Below are 20,267 nucleotides of genomic sequence, written 5' to 3' on the forward strand. Positions count from 1 at the left end.
AACAGCCTTTGTTTCACTAATTCCAAAGGAGGATCAAAATTCCATTAAACCGGAGAATTTCAGGCCAATTTCACTTCTGAATACTGATTATAAGATTTTTGCTAAAATATTAGCTAATAGACTAATGCCAGTTATGCAACAAATAATTCACAATGATCAATCAGGGTTTATAAAAGGTAGACAAATGAGATACAATGTTAGACAAATTGTAAACTTACTGGAATATTTGGAAAAAAAATAATCAAGTCCCTGCAGCGTTTATATTTTTGGATGCAGAGAAGGCATTTGATCGTTTGAACTGGCAATTTTTGCTTAAAATAATAGAGAAAATGCACTTTGGGGAATATTTTACACAATCAATTAGAGCGATATACCAGCAGCAAACAGCACAAATCATAGTTAATGGAGGTTTAACAGAGGCTTTTAAAATTGAGAAAGGAACAAGACAGGGGTGTCCTCTGTCCCCACTATTATTTATTTTGACTTTGGAGGTACTATTGAATAAGATACGTGATTCAGAAAAATTGAAGGGTATTGTAATTAGACAACAAGATTACAGATTAAGAGCCTTTGCAGATGATTTGGTTATTACTTTATCTCAACCTATAGAGTCGGCTCCATACATATTGGATATAATTGATCAATATGGGAAAGTATCAGGATTTAAAGTTAATTCACATAAGACAAAGATGATAGTTAAAAATATGACTACATTTGAAAGAGACAAACTAGCAAGATTAACAGATTTTGAAATAGTTAAAAAGGTTAAATATCTAGGGGTATACATAGCAGCTTCAAATACAAAATTATACAAAAACAACTATGAGGTACTTTGGCAGAAGGTACAGAAGGATATGGAAAATTGGAAAAAATTACAGTTGTCTTTATTGGGAAGAATTGCAGCAATTAAAATGAATGTTTTACCAAGATTTTTATTTCTGTTCCAAATGATACCTGTGCTTAAGAAAGATGAAAATCTGAGAGAATGGCAGAAAGGTGTTAATACTTTTATTTGGGTTGGGAAAAAACCCAGAATAAAAATGAAAATTATACAAGATACACGGGAAAGAGGGGGTCTTAAAATGCCTAATTTAAGATTATATTATGAAGCAGCGGTTTTATCACAAATCAGTGATTGGTTTAATTTAACTGAGGGGAGAATTTTGAACTTAGAAGGTTATGATTTGTTATATGGATGGCATGCCTATTTGTTATATGATAAAAAAGTGGATAAAGTATTTAAGGTTCATATATTAAGAAATGCTTTGTTAAGGGTTTGGAAAAAATATCAATATAAGCTAAATTATAAGATACCTTTATGGGCAAATCCTAGACATGCAATAGAAAATATAAGTATAGAACAAAAACAGGAGGTGATTACTTATAAAGAGCTTCTTATTATGGAAAGGGGGGTAATGTATTTGAAATCTTTAGATACACTGAGAGAAGAAGGTATTATTTATACATGGTTTCAGTATGGTCAACTTCAAGCTAGATGGAAGGAAGATCAAAAAACTGGCTTTGTGCAAAATGAGGAGAATTTGGTTAAACAAATTAGAGATCAAAAACAAATGCATATTAAAAGGTTGTATAGTGCTTTACTGGAAATAGATTCTGAGACTGAATTGGTTAAAGACTGTATGATTAAATGGGCACAAAATTTTCAAGAGCCAGTAATGATGGAAACTTGGGAAAAGATTTGGATTAGAAATGTGAAATTTACACAAGCACAAAACTTAAGAGAAAATTTTTATAAAATGTTTTATAGATGGCACTTAGATCCTAAAAAATTATCATGTATGTATTCTAATGTGCAAGCTAAATGTTGGAGATGTGACTGTGATTATGCAACTTATTATCATATATGGTGGACTTGTAGAAAAATCAAAGCATTTTGGATAAAGATTTGGTGGGTGATGCAGAATATTCTTAAAAAGAGATTGAAATTTACTCCACAGTTGTTCTTACTGGGTATAACTATGGATTGTACAGTTGCAGAGACTAAATTGATTTTGAACTTGATAACAGCAGCAAGATTGCTGGTAGCACAACATTGGAAGAAGGACTTTTTGCCTACTATTGAAGATTGGATATTGAAAGTAACTAATTTAGCTGAAATGGCTAAAATTTCAGCATATTTGAAGGATCACACACAAGAAAGGTACATACAGGACTGGAGAAGATGGATTGATTATATACAAAATAAGTACCAGACCAAAAAATATCAAATAGCTTATGAATGACTTTTCTTATTTGTATAAGTGTTATATAAGTGATATTAGATGTATTATGTTTAAGAAATAGGATTTTATATATGGGGGGTTAAGAAATTTTTTTATAGGGGTGTTAGTTTATTGATTGGTTATGCAATTTAGATTATTGTTAAAGATCAATAGAAATACCTTGTGTTCTGCTCTGGGAAGTCGGGGAGGGGGAGGGGGGGTTGGAGGGGTTGGGGGGGTTGTGGGGAAAATATGTTTGTTTTTAAAACTTTTTCAATAAAAAAAAAATATTCACAGATAGAAGCGCAGAATGGACGTATGCAGCTCCTTATATATACAATGGGTGGAGCTAAGTATGGGAGTGGTAAAGTATGAATACATTAAGAAGTAAAGAATAAGTTAACCCCTGAAACACTACTCATGTACTATTTACATAATGGAGAATAAGGCATTTACTTGTGACAGGTTTGATTTTGTTAAGAATGAATTGGAAAACTTAGTATGTGGTAGTGATAAACATATTATTGCTAAGATTTATAAAATGTTATTGAAATTGAATTTGGAAAGTGAACATGCAAAACATTGTATGATTCAGTGGGCAAGGAATTTTGAATATAATGTGATGCTTGAACAATGGGAAAATATGTGGATGAAGGGTTTAAAATTTACACTAAACTATCATTTAAAAGAAACATTTTATAAGATGATGTATCACTGGTATTTAACATCGGATAAGTTATCTAAAATATATAAAGGTATTTCAAATGAATGTCAGAAGTAAAGAAGGGACTTTTTATCATTTATGGTGGACATGTGATAAAGCAAAGAAATTTTGGAGTAAGATTCATATTTTAATACATAAAATTCTTAAAACAAAGATAAAGATGAAACCAGAAAATTTTCTTTTGGGTTTAATGGAAAAAGACTTGGAGAAAAAAATTGGAACTTTGGTCTTATATATGTTGACAGCAGTAAGACTACTGTACGTACAAAAATGGGAGGACATTTTGATTCCCACAATGGACGAATGGCTGCAGAGGTGGATGGAGTTGGCAGAAATGGCTAGATTGACCATTTTGATTAAAGAAAAGAATAGATATAGAATAGATATTCCATATAGTCCATATAGAATTTCTACTGCAGCATCATTTCTCCAGAATATAAAATGGGCAAACTTAGTTCTCAAGCAAATTGTTTTAGAAATGACTTTCCACCCAGTATAATCATTGCAAATCAGTTCAAATGTTTTATATTTCCAAGACCTTTCAGTCTGTTCTCAGTTCCTAACACCATAGCAGATTCATGATAGTGTATTTTAAGATTATCCATTATGTAGTTTTGGAGCGCAGCTTTAATATAATCCCTTGACATAAATGTGTCGATATGAGAGTTCATTGGCTTTGATTCTTTTCTAGATATTTAGGGAACTCTATTATTAACTCTGCTTATTGTGTGTTTCTTAGACTCTCCTGTGACTTTATGTAAGCTTCTTTCTTGCAGGCCAAGATTTCAAATATTTTATGAAGTAACTAAAAAATGCTTGAGAACTGTCAAAATATAAAAACAATTATTGCCTTAGATACAGTGGTGAAATCCAATTTTTTTTACTACTGGTTCCGTGGGCATGGCTTGGTTGGCGTGGTGTGGCTTGGTGGGCATGGCTTGGTGGGCGTGGCAGGGGAAAGATACTGCAAAATCTCCATTCCCACCTCACTCCAGGAGAAGGATACTGCAAAATCCCCATTCCCTCCCCACTCCTGGGGGAAGGATATTGCAAAATCTTCATTCCCACCCCACTCTGGGGCCAGTCAGAAGTGGTATTTGCCAGTTCTCTGAACTACTCAAAATTTCCGCTACTGGTTCTCCGAACTACTCAAAATTTCCACTAGCGGTTCTCTAAAACCTGTCAGAATCTGCTGGATTCACCCCTGCTTATATATATAGAAGCATCAATTTTAGGAACTCAGTTTTGATTACATAGTAGTATTTTAAATCATATATTTTAAAATTGCTAATAGTTGATCTGTATTTAGTTATATGGTTAGTTATTTTAGTTAGTGGACTGCTGTTGAAAACCATCTGGAAACTTCAGCAGATACAGAATGCTATTGTGAAACACCAGGACTTCAGATGCTGTTATTGACCACAAGTTTGATTCCAGATACAATTCAGGGTGCTAGTAATAAACGTATAAAGAACTACATGATTGGAGCTTGAATACCATTGTCCATAAATGGTGAGGAGGTGGAGGGGGTGGGTAGTTTTAAAATTCTGGGCATTTATATCTCGGAAGACCTTTCATGGACTATGAATCCTAACATGCTTGTGAAGAAGGCACAGAAGAGGCTGTACTTCCTGAGAATGCTCAGGAAGATAAATCTATCTCAGCATCTACTTCTGTCCTACTATTGGAGCACCATTGAGAGTGTCCTGACATATAGCATTCTTGCATGGTATGGGAGCAACTATGTAGTGGACAAAAAAGCTCTACAGAGAATCATTAAAACTGCCCAGAATATCATCTGACTCCAGCTACCAGCCCTGGACGACATCTTCGAATCTCGCTGTTTGAGAAAGTTGCATAACATTCTCAGAGACTCTTCCCATCCTGCTTACAATCTTTTTGGACTGTTGCCTTGTGGGAGAAGATACAGAACAATTAAAACTCGGACCACACGTTTTCTGAATAGTTTTTATCCCAGAGCTATAATTGCACTCAACAATGAACTAAAGGGCCACCATCAGTGAGCTATTGGACAGTATTACTTGGTCTATTGTGTGGATGTTTGGGTGGTTTAGGGGTGGAGAATTGTGGTGGGTGGGAGTGTGTTTGGGAGTGTGTTGGACCTGGTCTTTGGGTGTTAAGTGAATTTCGTTGTATGGGGATACTGTGTATAAAGGTACAATGACAATAAAGTTATTTATTTATAATATCTGCAGAACTGTTTTTTTCTAGATAGTATCTGCCCATCTATTGGGTGCCAATGTAGAGAAACCATGTTACCTGTCCCCATCCCTTGTGATGTGCCTTGGAAAGAGACTTGTAACTAACATTCTCTGCTGGAGCTCTCTTCTTGAAGAATCCATTCCCTGCTAAACTAAGGTTAACAATCTTGTTAAGATTAGCAAGTGAAAACTTAGTGAAAACTTGATGATTTAAGCAGACATTTGGGGATGGTGACATGAAGGATAGAGATACTTAATGCAGAGGTTGGTGCTGCTAATTATGATATTGTGATTGTGCTTTAATTGAGAGTTTGTGTGTTCTATAATTTTATTGTATATGTTTTGTAAACCATTTACAATCATTTCACTGTACTGGCATAAAAGCATTTAAAATAAACGAGTAAAACAAACAAACAAACAAACAAATGTTTTATTGACCTATCATAGAAGTACCAATTTCTTTGTTTCAAATAAATCTTTATATTCTGCAAATTATCAGCACTGCATTATCCCTCATAATATTAAGAAACACTCTGGACTACAATACAAGCACAATGTCCCCCATTTTGACATGGAACTGGCATGTTACTGTGTTTCATTCTGAGCAATGCCATTGTAGTATAGAAACTTTATATAGTATATAAAGACTGAAGATTTCATTTCTATAGGTTACAGAAACCAGTGCGGTATAATTGTTAGGAGTGGGACTAGATCTGTGGATGTCAAGATTCAAGTCTACCTCATCCATGGAAGATTGATGAATGACTTTGGACCAATCATTCTTTCTATCTCTCCCTCTCTCTCAGCCCAATTTACCTCATAGCATTGTGGTTATATGAAAAAAATGGAAGGGGATGTGCTGTATATGCTATCTTGAGCCCTTGGAGGAAAGGCAGAATATAAATTTAGGATGGAGTTCAGGGGAAAAAATATACCACCTTCTCAGATAATATTAAACTATGAAAACCTGAAGACAAAGGAATATCAGATGTGTGCTAGAGTCTGTACTTCATTATTATCTGTAGTTGTTTCTCTATCAACGATATAGAAGAGGTGCTCTATAAAATGCTATTCTGGCACAATGTAATTTTTAAAAAAATGAATCAGACTTTGTTGATTGTCCTTTATATACACAAAAGAAATTGCTACAAACATTAACTTTGTTGCTGTACTTGAACATATTTTTGAAATGGATTATAGTGCCTAATTCTACTTTCCCAGATGTCACTAATATGAACTTAACATCCTCTTGTGACCACAGCTTCAGCCTCTGTGGAAACAGAACCTTAATATTCTACCAGGGACTGATCCTATTCAAGACTGTACAATATCAAATATGTTATCAGACATGACTTTGTTCCCCACTTTCACATCAATGTGAGTATTTTCAATAACATCTGAAGATCAATAACTGGTCAAAAATCTCACACCTAAGAACCACAATCTGAAATATTGATCAATTGCAAATAGCTCTAATATGATTGTAATCCAGGAGAGAGCAGAATTAAAGTGTCTCTATTGTTCTACTCTTCCATTTTGCAAAAACAGACTTCCTAATCATTCTCTGAAAGGCATGTTTCACCTCTTGATTCCTCAAGGCATAGATCATGGGATTCAGCATAGGGATCATCACTGTGTAGAACAAAGAGGCCACCTTGTCTTGATCCAGAGTGTAAGTAGAAGTCGGTCGTAGATACATGAAGAAAATTGTCCCATAGAAGATGGCCACCACAGTCATGTGGGAACTACAGGTGGAAAAAGCTTTACGTCTACTCTCTGTGGAGCTTATCCTTAAGACAGCAATCAGGATGCAGGAGTAAGAGATGAAAATGGTCATTGTAGTGGTTACACAGTTGATACTAACCAGAGCAAATATAACCATCTCATAAAAATGGGTGTCAGAACAAGAAAGCTTAAGCAGTGGAGGAATATCACAGAAATAATTGTTGACTTTATTTGAGCCACAAAAAGATAAAGTAAATGTAAATATGGTGTGTGTCAATGAGTGAAATAAGCCAACTGCATAAGAACCAGCTACAAGCAATGCACACCTTTTCCTGCACATAATGACTGGGTAATGAAAAGGCTTACAAATAGCCACATAACGGTCATAGGCCATTACAGCCAGCAGAACGCATTCTGTAATTCCAAAGATAACAAATAAAAACATCTGAGCTACACAGGCTGAAAATCTAATGGTTTTTCTCTCTGCTAAAAGATCCACCAACATTTTGGGAGTGATGGCTGAAGAATAACAGATATCCACGAAAGCTAAATGACTAAGAAAAAAGTACATGGGGGTTTGAAGCTGTGCATCAGATCTGATTAGTAAAATCATTCCCAGATTCTCCAATAAGGTGACAGTGTACACTTTTAGGAAGAGAACAAAGAGAGGCAATTGTAGCTCTGTTTGGTTTGTCAAGCCAAGAAAAATGAATTCATTTATGGTAGTATGATTCTGCCAGGACATTTCCCCCAGCAAGAGTTCCTGTTTAAAATATGAAACAATACAGTGAAATGAAATGTTTACCTAGACCAGTCAAGATCATATCACCATCCATTTTTCTCAGTTAAAACAAGATTTTGTTTCTTTTTAGTATTTGAAAATAAAATCCTAAAATTATATGTAAAAGACAAAAATGAAACAAAATCTGATAACTAAAAATCCCTAACGGTTCTAACCTACCCTACAAGTTTGCTGACAGAAACTTCTCCAGATGGTTTTTTCTTTTAGTTGTGTCCTTTGCCAAAAATATTTAAAGAGTCATGCAAGCAATAGACTCTTCTCTCTCTTCCCGGGTATTTTTTTTACTCATATTACTAGCTTCCATATTTTTCTACCCACCCACTTTTTATTAACCTTGCAATATCTTAACGCTCCTCCCCCCTGCATCCAAATAAACCTTTTGCCTCCTTTGAATAGTTCTCCAGACTCTCTTCTTCCCCGGAACATTTTTTGTATCAGCTCCACCATCATTTAATTTTGTTGCTTTCATTCCTGCTCCTTGTTATCAGTTCCAGCCATTGCTCAGCATTCCTACAAGCAGGCACGTGGTTGGCCTTAAGGCAAACATGTTTATTATCATGTTTGTCTTTCTGAGCCTAGTCTCTTAAATGTCAGACCTCAAATTCATTAGTAACTAACTTACTTGTAACATGAAGCATTGCGTCTCTGTGATTATTTAAGGAGATACCCACAGAGTATTTATTCATGTTCTGGGGCCTCTGGGACTTTCTTTTTAACAACCGTATAGCATTTCTTCTGTGTCAGCTGGATGCTCAGGATCTGTTGCCTTGCTATCTTCCAAAGCCCTCCTTTGTTTGCTTAAACAACCCAAACTGCAAAGCTTTGCTGACTTCCTATATAATGTGTTAAGGGGTATTTATTTATTTATTGGTTCGATTTATATGCCGCCCTTCTCCGGAGACTCAGGGCGGCTTACAATGCATTAAGCAATACTTCATACTTTTGTATATACATGTTTAGTAGGGCTTTTTGGCCCCCTCAAGCGGTGTTCTTTTTTATACAAAGTCAGCTTATTGCCCTCACAATCCAGGTCCTCATTTTACCTACCTCGAAAGGATGGAAGGCTGAGTCAACCTTGAGCCTGGTGAGATTTGAACTTGCAGTAATTGCAGGCAGCTGGTGCTACTTAATAGCACTTTAGTCTGCTGCGCCACCAAGGCTCTTTGGGTATATTTGTCAACCCCATTAAGAAGCTCTGCTTTAAATATGCAGTAGCTGCTTTAAGTTAGAAAAGATGGTTGTTTCCACATATTCACTGAGTTCCACTAATAAAGCTGACTATCATTATAGCTGTGTAAATGTTCTATTTATACTAAGAACTGGATATCTTTTTGGTACACACTGCTGTTATTGGAATTTACTACATTAAAATGTGTTAAGCTTTGACTAATGTCTAAGGCTAACCTCAGTTGACCAAAGACATGATATGAAGTCAATCAATATCTATGGGCCCATCTGGTGATACAAGAAATTAGAGTGAATGTGGAATGTTGGTAGGGAAAAGGAGCACAGGTCCTGAATGAAAAAGTATTCCAAGGTAGATAATTTTTTTAATAAAATGAATGGAAAACAAAGCTAAGAACAATGAATAAAACAAAGAGATATCAGTAATAGCTCAGCTGAGGTAACAGGGTAACAAAATACAAAAAATGAAATGAAAATGAAAACCATGCATAGTTTTGGGAAATGGATATGGATATAAAATTACAAATGCTAGAAGGATAAAATCAGTTCTCAAAAATAAATGACATACAGTATATTAAGAAAAAAGAAGAACTTGAAAGACTCCTACAAAACTAACACATCTGTTGGTGTGTGTGTGTGTGTGTATAGCTTTTCTTTTTGGGATTAATGGACATATAGTTGAAAAAAAAAGTAATGGAATGTTGTTTTTATATATGATAACTGCAGCGAGATTATTGGGTGCACAATGATGGAAAGGTTTACAATACCCACAATGGAGGAATGGTTGGTGAAGATAATGGAACTTGCTGAAATGGCTAAATTGATTTCTTTGATCAAAGAGAAGACAATATCTGTGTTTATTGATGATTAGAAACTTATGGACTTTTAGCATAAAAGAGAGAAAAATGATTTATGGCTTTGATTATTAGACAGGTTAGATTATGCAAAGAAGAATTAAGTTGTAACCATAGAATAAGAGGTATATTTATATTTGTACTTATAGTTACTGTAAAGAAAATTGGAAGCTGCTTTTTGCCCCTTTTTGTTTCTTTTCTATTTTTCTTTTTCTTTCTTTCTTGCACATTTACTATTCTCTTTGATTTCTTCTTTTTCTTTTTTCTAATTTTTATTAGTTTGCGTAATTTTTTAACTTTCTTTTTCAAACTTTTTAATAAAAAATAATAGAAAAAAAAAGATATGATACACAGAACAAATTAAAAGCTGTATGATAAAACGAATCCAGAATTTTAAAGAATCAGTTACAATGTTATATTGGAAAGAATTATGGACTAAATCTTTAAAGTTTATACCCAGTTATAACTTAAAGGAAAATTGCTACAAAATGTTCTATAAATGGTATAAAACTCCATCCATCATATCTAAGTTAAGCAAAATTTCCAACACAATAAATGTTGGAAATGTCATGACACAAACAGTGGACGTGTAAAAAAATAAATAAAACCAAAGCAGTGGAAAGATTTGAAACAGAATTTGAAACGGAAGCCACAAATTTCTTTATTGACCATAATTTCAGAAAAATCATCAAAAAACATCACAATTTAATGATATATAGAAAAAGAGATAGTGCTTGTTTCAATTTTAGAAAATATAGATACTATGTGCAGCCTCGGGGATGAAATTTGTTCATGATCATAAAAGGGTTATGTGCCTACTAGTCAGTGACATTCATATCTGTTTTGAAAGCAATCTAAAATGATAACTTCTTGGCAAAACTCTCCTAATCATGTTAGTTAGGAGCATTCGATTCAAAAATTTATGGATGTTCAGAATGTATATTAAATTTGAATATAGTTGGGTCACATTAAGTATGGTTTTTATTAACTAATTCCCCCCAAAAAGTGTCAGGTAATATAAAAGCGATATTTTGGATTTCCACTCTTACTCCCTATCATCGAGGAAGGCAAAATGTGAATAAGAGAACATAAAATACTTAAAGAGAATTATAAATTTCAACAGACAAGAGATGGCAGCAGTACTGAGTTAGAAAGATGGCTTAAATTTTTTTAAGAATGTTGCAGATAAGATCCCACAGACAAGAAATGCATTTGTGGCTCCTAGTTCATTCAAATGCCATGATCTATATATTCATTTTAAGTGTATGATGGATAATGGGATCACTGAGTATGTATACCTTAGTAACAATTCCCATGACTGCACAATGTAAAGGAAACTAAAAGCTGGCTTTTGCTTCAGCAAATTAAACAGATTAAACTGCATAATATTTGTACAGAGTAAAAAAAATAGTTTTTCCCCTAACGTTATATCCTGAAATTATATTTCTCAAAAATGTATGCATAAGACTTTGAAGGCAATAAAAGATTTTATTCTCCAGTTGCTCACTCAGATACTTAAATAAATATTTAGAGAAGAAAACCTAAATAGTCATTCAAACATTTAGCTTTGATATTATCGGCAGGACCACATTATGTCATTTTGTGGCATTATGGTGTTATAAATACCATCAGATCACCTGTTTAATGCTTTCTGTGAAAGCAAATATATATCTATAGAAAACTAGAATGTGAAAGAAAAGTTATCCTCCAGGTTTACTGTAGTCTAAATAGTGATCTTATTACCTGGGTTAGTACTCATTCAGTTTCCTGGCTGTGTGCTCAGCCCATACAGAATCTTATTTTAGACAATTAAAGTTGCATATACAATGTATAGGTATCTACTGACCTAATAATGTACTTTCAAATTACAGCAATTTCCCCAAAATTTTCTGAAATGCCTCCTTCATATCTTTGTTCCTCAGACTGTAGATGAGAGGGTTCAACATGGAAATCACCACCGTATAAAACAAAGATGCCACTTTGTCTTCTTCTAGTGCATATGTAGAACTGGGCCGTAAATACATAAAAAAGATTGTCCCGTAGAATAAGCTGACAACAATCAGATGAGAAGAACAGGTGGAAAAGGCTTTGGATTTGCTCGAAGTGGAGCGGATCTTCAGAATAGTAGACAGAATATAGGCATATGAAATCAGAACAATCAGTGTAGTACTTACACAATTTATACTTACTTGTACAAATATTACTATCTGATTAATGTGAGTATCAGAGCATGAAAGTTTTAGCAGTGGAGGAATATCACAATAAAAATGATTGATCACATTTGGTCCACAAAAGGGTAAACTAAACACACACACAATATATAAAACTGAATAACAAATGCTTAGAACATATGAAACAGCTACTAGCCAGACACACCATTTTTCTGACATGATGATTGAATAATTCAGTGGGCTACAGATGGCCACATACCGATCAAAGGCCATCACAGCCAGTAGGAGACATTCACTGCTCCCGCAGAGGACACAAAAAAACATTTGAACTGCACAGCCAAATATTCCAATAATTTTCTTCTCCATTAAAAAGTCCACCAACATTTTAGGAGTAATGGCTGATGAATAACCGGTATCAGCAAAAGCCAGATTACTAAGGAAGAAATACATAGGAGTGTGAAGCCGGGCATCAAATCTGATTATAAAAATAATCCCCAAATTCGCTACCACAGTAATGATATACACAATAAGAAACAAAATGAATAAAGGGAGTTTGAGTTCAGGCTTTCTTGTAATACCCAGAAAAATAAATTGGGTGACTCTGGAGTGATTGAACAGAGACTTCTCCATCTATCTGAACTTCCTGTTGAGAATTTTAAAAAAAGAAAACATATTTATTAATATCTGGACATTAATCAGTATCAGCTGGTATACTGGTTTGAGCCCCAGAAATATATACGCTTATTCTTTAGTAGTACTATATTCACTCAATCCAGACCATTGCATAAGTAAAATAAAAAGGTAAGCCATCAATAAGACACTGGTACGTTGTGTGTACACTAAACATCCTTTAATTTAGTAATTTATTTATTTATAATTTTACCTCTTTTGGGACCTCTTTTGAGATCTTTAATGTTCTTAGATGCTATATGTTGGGGAAATTAAAACCAGGGAGGAAATCTTGACATATCTCATAGGCATACTTTTAGATCAGATCAGAAAACCTCAAGCCTAAGGTTCAATGTGGCCACTGAGTCTTCCTGAGTGATGTGCAGCATTTTATCCTAACTGTGGTCCTCAAATAGCAATCAGATTCTTTTGGTATCAGAAGTTTGTTTGTTTAGCAAATCTAATTGCAACATGAAAACAAGGGGTTCTTTAGGAGTGTGCAAGTGGTGAAGCTGCAGAGGGAAATATTTGCCCTATCTATTATCTGTGATCCCCATGTGATCTTCCCCTGCACGGCAATTACCTTTAAAGAAAGCATCCCAGAAGATCCATCTAAAGTAGAGGGGAGATTCTTTGCAAATTTAATTGCTACACTGGAAATTTCTTACTCTGGGAATAAATGAGATTTATTGTGGTTCAGAAGGATTCATTTATGGGTATAGATAAAGAATGTAGGAGTTTTGGGGCGTGGTATGGAATTGTCCCCTTTTAATTTTTTGCCCCCATCATTTGGGGAAATGTTTGACATGCATTTCTCAGAAGACTAATCACAAAGAACAGAACCATCAGAGCAAAACATGCCTGGTGAACATATATGGTGTGATACAGACATAACGTGCCAGGTGAATGAGATCTCATGTTTCTTCACAAACTATGCATCAAATACTTCTGCTTGGTCAAATTATATTTTTGGGGTCAACATGCCAAGAATCATATCATGTAGACTACGTTGCTTTGTAAAAAGTGGACAATCTATTTTTTCTGGCTAAACTTTTGTTAGGAAAATTCTGTGGAATATGCCTTTATTTTGATCTTCTGATTAACCTATGCATTTAGCAATGAGAGAAAAAACTACTTTAAGATTAAGAAAGACGGCATGACTCAACATCTGCTTACCCAAGGCTTGCTTACAGTATAAGCCTTCTGTAATCATGGCAAAGAAAGTTTCCTTCATAATATATTATCTCTACTTCTTGAGCCTGTTCTTTCTTTCAGAAGACCTTCTGAATGCTAAAGATTTAATTCAATGTTATGCTGTTTGTTCAGAACAAACTCAGCAATGAACACACACCACATTGTCATAATTAATGAATGTTGTTCCAACTGGGCTTGACTTAATTGGAAGATTGCAATTGTACAATTATAGATATATTCAAGCAATATCTAATGATTCCCCATGATAAATCAAAACTATTAAATTTAGCTGGTAAATATTCATTATTATTGGATCATTACATTAGCCCAAAATCTATTCTACGCTCTTGTTTCTAGAGAGATCAGAATGATTACTAGTTTGGTTTAGTGGGGTTTTTAAATGTTTTTTATTTCTTATTTTTTTACAAACATATCAAATCAATGTGTGAACAGTGTGGCATCTGAGTGTCATACAGTCTAAAACAAGTAAAACTAGTACAAATGATCATAGTTATTACATTCAATCAACTTATATATTTCTAATAATGATACACAATTATAATAAGTTGCAATCTGTCATTGTTCAATTATTCCATGTTTTTTCTTATTGTTACTTTATTTTATTGTATAAAAGTGGTTTAGTGGTTAAGGCACTAGGCTAGAAAGCAGGAGACAGTGTTCAAGTCTCACTTTAACCATGAAAGTCAGATGGGTGTCTTTGGGCCAGCCACTTTCTTTCAGCCAGGGTTGTTGTTTGGGGCGGGGGGACAAGAGAAGGAAGTTGTGTTGCATAGGATTGCTACTTTGAGTTATTTGTAAAAATAATAATAAAAGCAGGATATAAACAAACAAACAAATACATAAATACATGCACACATACAAACACTAAAGAGAAACATGTACTATCATGAACATTTAAATTATAAGAAAGAAAGAAAGAAAGAAAGAAAGAAAGAAAGAAAGAAAGAAAGAAGAAAGAAAGAAAGAAAGAAAGAAAGAAAGAAAGAAAGAAAGAGGGAGGGAGGGAGGAAGGGAGGGAGGGAGGAAGAGTGCCCTTTTACAGCTAGTCTCAACTTACGACAGTAATGGAGCCTGGCCATTAGGGTCATAAGTTGTGACAGTCCTAAAGCAGGTCACCCATGTGACTGACCCAATTTTATGACCATTTATGTGGTGCTTCTTACGCAAACACTATGGTCATTAAGGAAATGAATGTTCGCTATGAGCCTGTTTTCCAAAAACTGGAAATAAATTCCTTGACTTCGAGGAGTAAATTCAGCAACTTTGTCAGGTTCATTGAGGCTTTTCATTTAGTTTACCTCCAAGAGAAAATGCATGGGAAAACCCACTGGAGAGAAAATTCCACCTGGGATTTGGATGAGATTTATATACATACTGGAGGAAACCCAACATCCCAATGAGATTCAGAGAGGCTCTTTTGGTGTAGTAGAACTTTTATTTTCCCATTTTGGCTCAGTTTGCTCGCGAGGGAATATGCATGGGAAAACCCCATTGGAGGGAAAATGCCATGTAGAGTTAGAGTTAGGTTTTCTCAAATTTTGGTTGGAAATCCAACATCACAGGTCAGAGCTAGATTTCCTTCAAGTCATGACCAATGAGCAACCTCAATGTTAGATTTGCAAAGCCTCTCTAGCTTTGCAATGGGTGATAGCTTTCAGTTCAGACTTACTTTTGGACCAAAGTAAAATGCATTGGGAAATCCTATTCTCAGTAAAAATTGGAGCTAGGGTTAGGCCTCCTTGAAGTCTGAACACCTGACCTCAAATTTCAATTTTCCTGGGCTCTGTAAGAAAAGTGAAGATGACAGCTTTCTGTTTGGACTTAGTTTTGGACCGCAGTAAAATGTATAGGGAAATACTATTTTCAGTGAAAATTGGAGCTATGGTTAGAGTTAGACGTCTTTCAAGTCATTGCAAAAAGAAAAAAATAAAACCCAACAACCTCGGGTTAGATTCACAGAGAATCTCTAAGGAAAGTGAGGCTGACAGCTTTCAATTCAGATTTACTTTTGGACCGTGAAGCTTTCAGTTCAGATTTACTTTTGGACTGGAAAAATCCTGTTCCCAAGGAAAATTTGAGCAATTTATAAGCTACATTTTCTTCCTTTCATAATTTTCTGAATGTATTCCAGTCAGGATTTCATCCAAGTTATGGTACTGAGACTACTTTGGCTCCCTTGGTAAATGACCTATGCTGGGAACCAGATATGGGAGGTGGGGAGTCTATTTGGATTCTTCTTCTTTAACTCTGAGTGATTTCCAATACCATTCACATTCTAGTGAGATTGGAGCCTTGGGATACTGTGGTGCCATGGTTCAGGCCTGCTTGCTGAATTGTCCAAAAGATGGCATTGGAGATCTACTTTTACCCCCATGGGTATTGATTGTAGTGTTCCATAGGATTCTATCTCATTTCCTATACTGACTAACATCTACATCCGTGTTTCTTAAGGTATAGTCTAAGGGTCCCTGGGGGCCCCTCTCAGGAGTTCCCAGAATCAAAATTATTTGCCAGATACTAAAGGTATTTGGAACAGTTTAAAAGCCAGTGGTTGAAACACCAAACTAGAAAGCAAGAGACCGTGAATTCAAATCCTGCCTTAGCCATGAAGATGGCTGAGAGACTTTGGGCCAATCTCTTTCTCTCTCAGGCCAATCCACCTCAGAGGATTGTTGTTTTTGTTTGGAAAACAGGTGGAGGAAGTTGTGTTGGGTGTGTTCGCTGCCTTGAGTCATTTGAAAAAAATAATAAAGGTGGAATACAAATAAATTTTAAAATAATCACTCTTCTCATTGCTTTAATTTGTTTAAAAAATATTTTTTCATGAAAAATATTTTATTGATGTTAATAACTAATGGATTTAATATTGTATTATGTGATTCATTAAATAAATATTCTACAAATGCATCAATATCAACAAATACAAAGAAATAACTGTTTGTTGGGGTCCTCCATAAGTCTTAAAAGTGGGAAAGCATCATGACACAAGAAACACTGATCTATGTAAGACTTCTAGGGGACAAAATTTAGAATGTTGGAATGGGATGTCTAAAACAGCATATTATCAACTAACTCCAATGAAGTGATCACATAGAAGTCAATAATGGAGTGGTTGGATTTATAAAAAAGTTAAAGCATTTTGGATTAAAATATGGTGGATTATCCAAAATATTCTTTAAAAGAAGATAAAGTTTACTCCACAATTGTTTTTGCTGAGTATAATTACAGATTGTACGATTATAGAGACTAAATTGATTTTAAATTTAATAACTGCAGCTAGACTTTTGGTGGCGCAATATTGGAAGAAGGAAGATTTGCCTACCATTGAAGAATGGACATTAAAAGTAGCGAATCTGGCAGAAATGGCGAAGATTTCAGCATTTTTGAAAGATTACTCACAAGAAAGATATATATCGGAATGGAGAAGATGGATTGATTATATTCAAAACAAATATCAGACTAAAAAGTATCAAATAGCTCATAAATGAATAGAAAAATTAAGAGTATTTATATCTAGTTAAGTAAAAGGGGAGTTAAAGTGTGAAGGGGGGGATAGGAGTCCTTAGTTAATTAGCTTAGTTTAGCATATGATTGTTAATTGTTATACCCTGTATTTTGTTCTGGGAAGTTCGGGGGGGTGGGGGCGGTAAGGAAGGGAGCGGGGGAGGGGAAATATTTTTTCTTCTTTTTGTAAAACTCTTTAATAAAAAAAATGGAGTGGTTGAGAAAGAACAAATTTAAAACTAATTCCAGAAAGGAGAGGTGTATTGGGAGAACATTGAATTAGGACATTTAGAATATGACTAAGCCTGATTTAGATGGAACTGTTTTTTTTTTGTTTTTTTTTAATTTGATTTATATGCCACCCTTCTCCGGAGACTCAGGGCGGCTTATAGTGCGTTAAGCAATAGCCTTCATACTTTTGTATATTTATACAAAGTCAGCTTATTGCCCCCACAAACTGGGTCCTCATTTCACCTACCTTAGAAAGGATGGAAGGCTGAGTCAACCTTGAGCCTTGGAGAGATTCGAACCAGCAGTAAATTGCAGGCAGCTGTGTTAATAACAGGGTGCATAACCACTGTACTATCAAGGCTCTTCCCCCAGAAAGAGCAGATTCACAGGATGAGAATGTTCTTTGGCCACGAGATTTACAGGGTTTGATCTGGAGGGGCATACATTAGCTAGTGGATGTTGTGGCCTGCCAGCGGCCAGCAGAGCTGGCAGCAGTTTCAGACAGTGAGGAGGTTGGGGAGGAATGTGGGCCAGTCCTGGAGTCTGGGGAAGGCTCGGACGAGGGCTCTGTGTCGGAGGTAGAGAGGGGGCCAGGGCCATCTGGTAGTTATGTGCTGCCTCCAGAGCCTCCGGAATCTGACATCAGCGAGGCAGAAGAACAGCGTGAGCCTGTTCCCAGTGTGCGCATGCTCAGAACTGCCAGAAGGCAAGAACAATTAAGAAAAAAACGGGTGACTCGGGAGTAAGGCTTGGAGATGATTGGTCCCTCCCATAAGACATAAAAGAGGAGCAAACGGACGTGAGACTTTGCAGGGAGCAATTAGTTCATATAGTCAATCCAAGCTCTGAGAAGTCCGTTTGACTCTGTGCTCCATTTGGCCTTGCAATACAAATTGACAATTAGGTCTCTGGCAGCATTTCAAGGGAAATAAAGGTGGGTGCTTATCAACATTACCCTGAAAAACTGTGTCAACTCAAGCAGACATCTGTCGGAATCTTCACAGACTGTTTGTGAATCATTACGGGCTGTGAATGACCATAATTCACAGCTGTCTCAATAAAAGAGACTACGATTGTGATTTATGCTTTCTCAGGAAGCCTAGGTCAGAACAGTGGATTTCTTGGACTTGACAATAATTATCCAGATCTTGGTTATAATCCATTTTGACTATTGCATTACAATTGCCTCTCAAATAGCCTAAGAAAGGAGGACAGTAGTGATGTACCTCAATCAATACCTATTTAACTTCTTTTTTTTAACATGGCAGCATCAGCTGTCACAAAAGGAACAGGAAGTATTTTGGAAGCTAACTTCAAGACTCAGGTGCTCTTACTACCTTACCAGCTTTCTTTCCATGCCAATGCAGAAACATATTCACCTGGAATGTCCTAAAATGAGGACCTTTTCAGTAGCACCTCTGTAATTTCCTCTTCTAATGGCAGAGACTGTCTCTTCTTTTTTCCTTCTTCTTCAAGAAAATAAAATAAAATTTACATTTATGCAGTCACCTTTGTTCCATAGAGCCTTCATTTATTCTGCTGTCTGCTCATTTCTGTGTTAATCCCATGTTTCTGTGCTGTTCTTTATACTTCTGATTGCTGTTTTATTTGATCCATTTTTATTTATTTTATTTACTTCACTCCCAGCAACTCTGGGCAGATCACAAAGTACAAGCACAGGAAAAAAATAGCAACAAAGCAATACAACCATAAGACAGAAACCAAAGATGGCAAAAGCAGGACAACCACAAGAAACATACACACACTACCCCAGCTGTCAACTGTCCAGCCCAAAGCCTGTGCAAACAGCCAGGTCCTCGAAAACACCAATAGGAGGCTACCCACCCAGAGCACTTATTCTAGTGGGCAGGTACTGCACGCACGCACGCACACACACACACACACACACAAGCACACACACGGGATCCTGAGTTGCAGATTCTTTGTTAATTGAAGGAACCCAGAGCATGACTACCCTACAAGATTGATGGGAAATAGGCAGTTCCTGAAGTGATCAGGACTTATGCCATGTAGGGCCTCCTAAGTAACAAACATTATCTTCAATCACATTCAAAAGCATTTTGTGATTATTTGCTGTTTTAAGGACAGACAGTTTGGTATAATGGTTAAAGACACAAGGCTAGAAACTGAGACCATGAATTCTAGTCCTGTCTTAGGCATGAAGCCATCTGAGTTATTTCGAGGCTGGTCACACTCTCACAACCCTAAGAATAAGGCAATGACAAGCCACTTTCTGAAAACATTGCCAAGACAGCTGCAGTTGACTTTATCCGGACACTCATCTTTAAAAGGACCTAATAATAATAGTTTAATGATATTTAATATATTTTGGATTATTGCTAGTTGCTGAATTTAGAGCAAAACAGAATTTAGGGCTGCAGGCTGGCTTTGCTGGAAACATGTGATGTATAAATGTCTTACCTTTAGAAATAAATAAGATTTTGTAGGCAACATTTAATGGTGCACAATACGGTCCACAAATGTTTTGTTATCATACATGCCTTTCAGCTGCACAAAAGAGTTCATATTACTTTCTGAACTAGAGTGACACAACTCTACCCCAGAACATTCATAAACAAATACAACCATAATATTCTTGAGCAAAAAATTATATTTGGTGCTACTACTGGTATATATGAATTCATGCAGGTACTATATATGAATACATATATTTATTATATATGAATACATAGGGACAATATTTCACAACTGTTCTCCACCA

At 35.6% G+C, this 20,267-nt stretch overlaps 2 protein-coding genes across 2 annotated transcripts; both read right to left on the bottom strand.

Annotated features, from left to right (window-relative positions):
- Positions 1-2,238: 2,238 nt before the first annotated feature.
- Positions 2,239-7,638, bottom strand: LOC139327405 (olfactory receptor 5AR1-like; the record flags this gene model as incomplete). The annotated part of the gene is made up of 2 exons (XM_070957223.1): positions 6,719-7,638; positions 2,239-2,248 (listed from the first exon to the last, which is right to left on the bottom strand). Coding segments are annotated over exons 1-2 (930 nt in total), but the record flags the coding sequence as incomplete, so codon positions are not given.
- Positions 7,639-11,599: 3,961 nt separating this feature from the next.
- Positions 11,600-12,535, bottom strand: LOC139327406 (olfactory receptor 5AR1-like). Its single transcript, XM_070957224.1, has one exon. It carries the CDS (start codon positions 12,533-12,535, stop codon positions 11,600-11,602), a length of 936 nt encoding a protein of 311 aa, XP_070813325.1.
- Positions 12,536-20,267: the final 7,732 nt, after the last annotated feature.

This window comes from Pituophis catenifer, unplaced genomic scaffold, assembly GCF_029215685.1.
Source record: "Pituophis catenifer annectens isolate HBS135680 unplaced genomic scaffold, rPitCat1.0.hap2 SCAF_1, whole genome shotgun sequence".
Lineage (NCBI taxonomy): Eukaryota > Metazoa > Chordata > Lepidosauria > Squamata > Colubridae > Pituophis > Pituophis catenifer.

Bases quoted from the DNA above. Each gene is read 5' to 3' on its own strand.
- LOC139327406 (XM_070957224.1), bottom strand. From the start codon at position 12,535: ATGGAGAAGTCTCTGTTCAATCACTCCAGAGTCACCCAATTTATTTTT.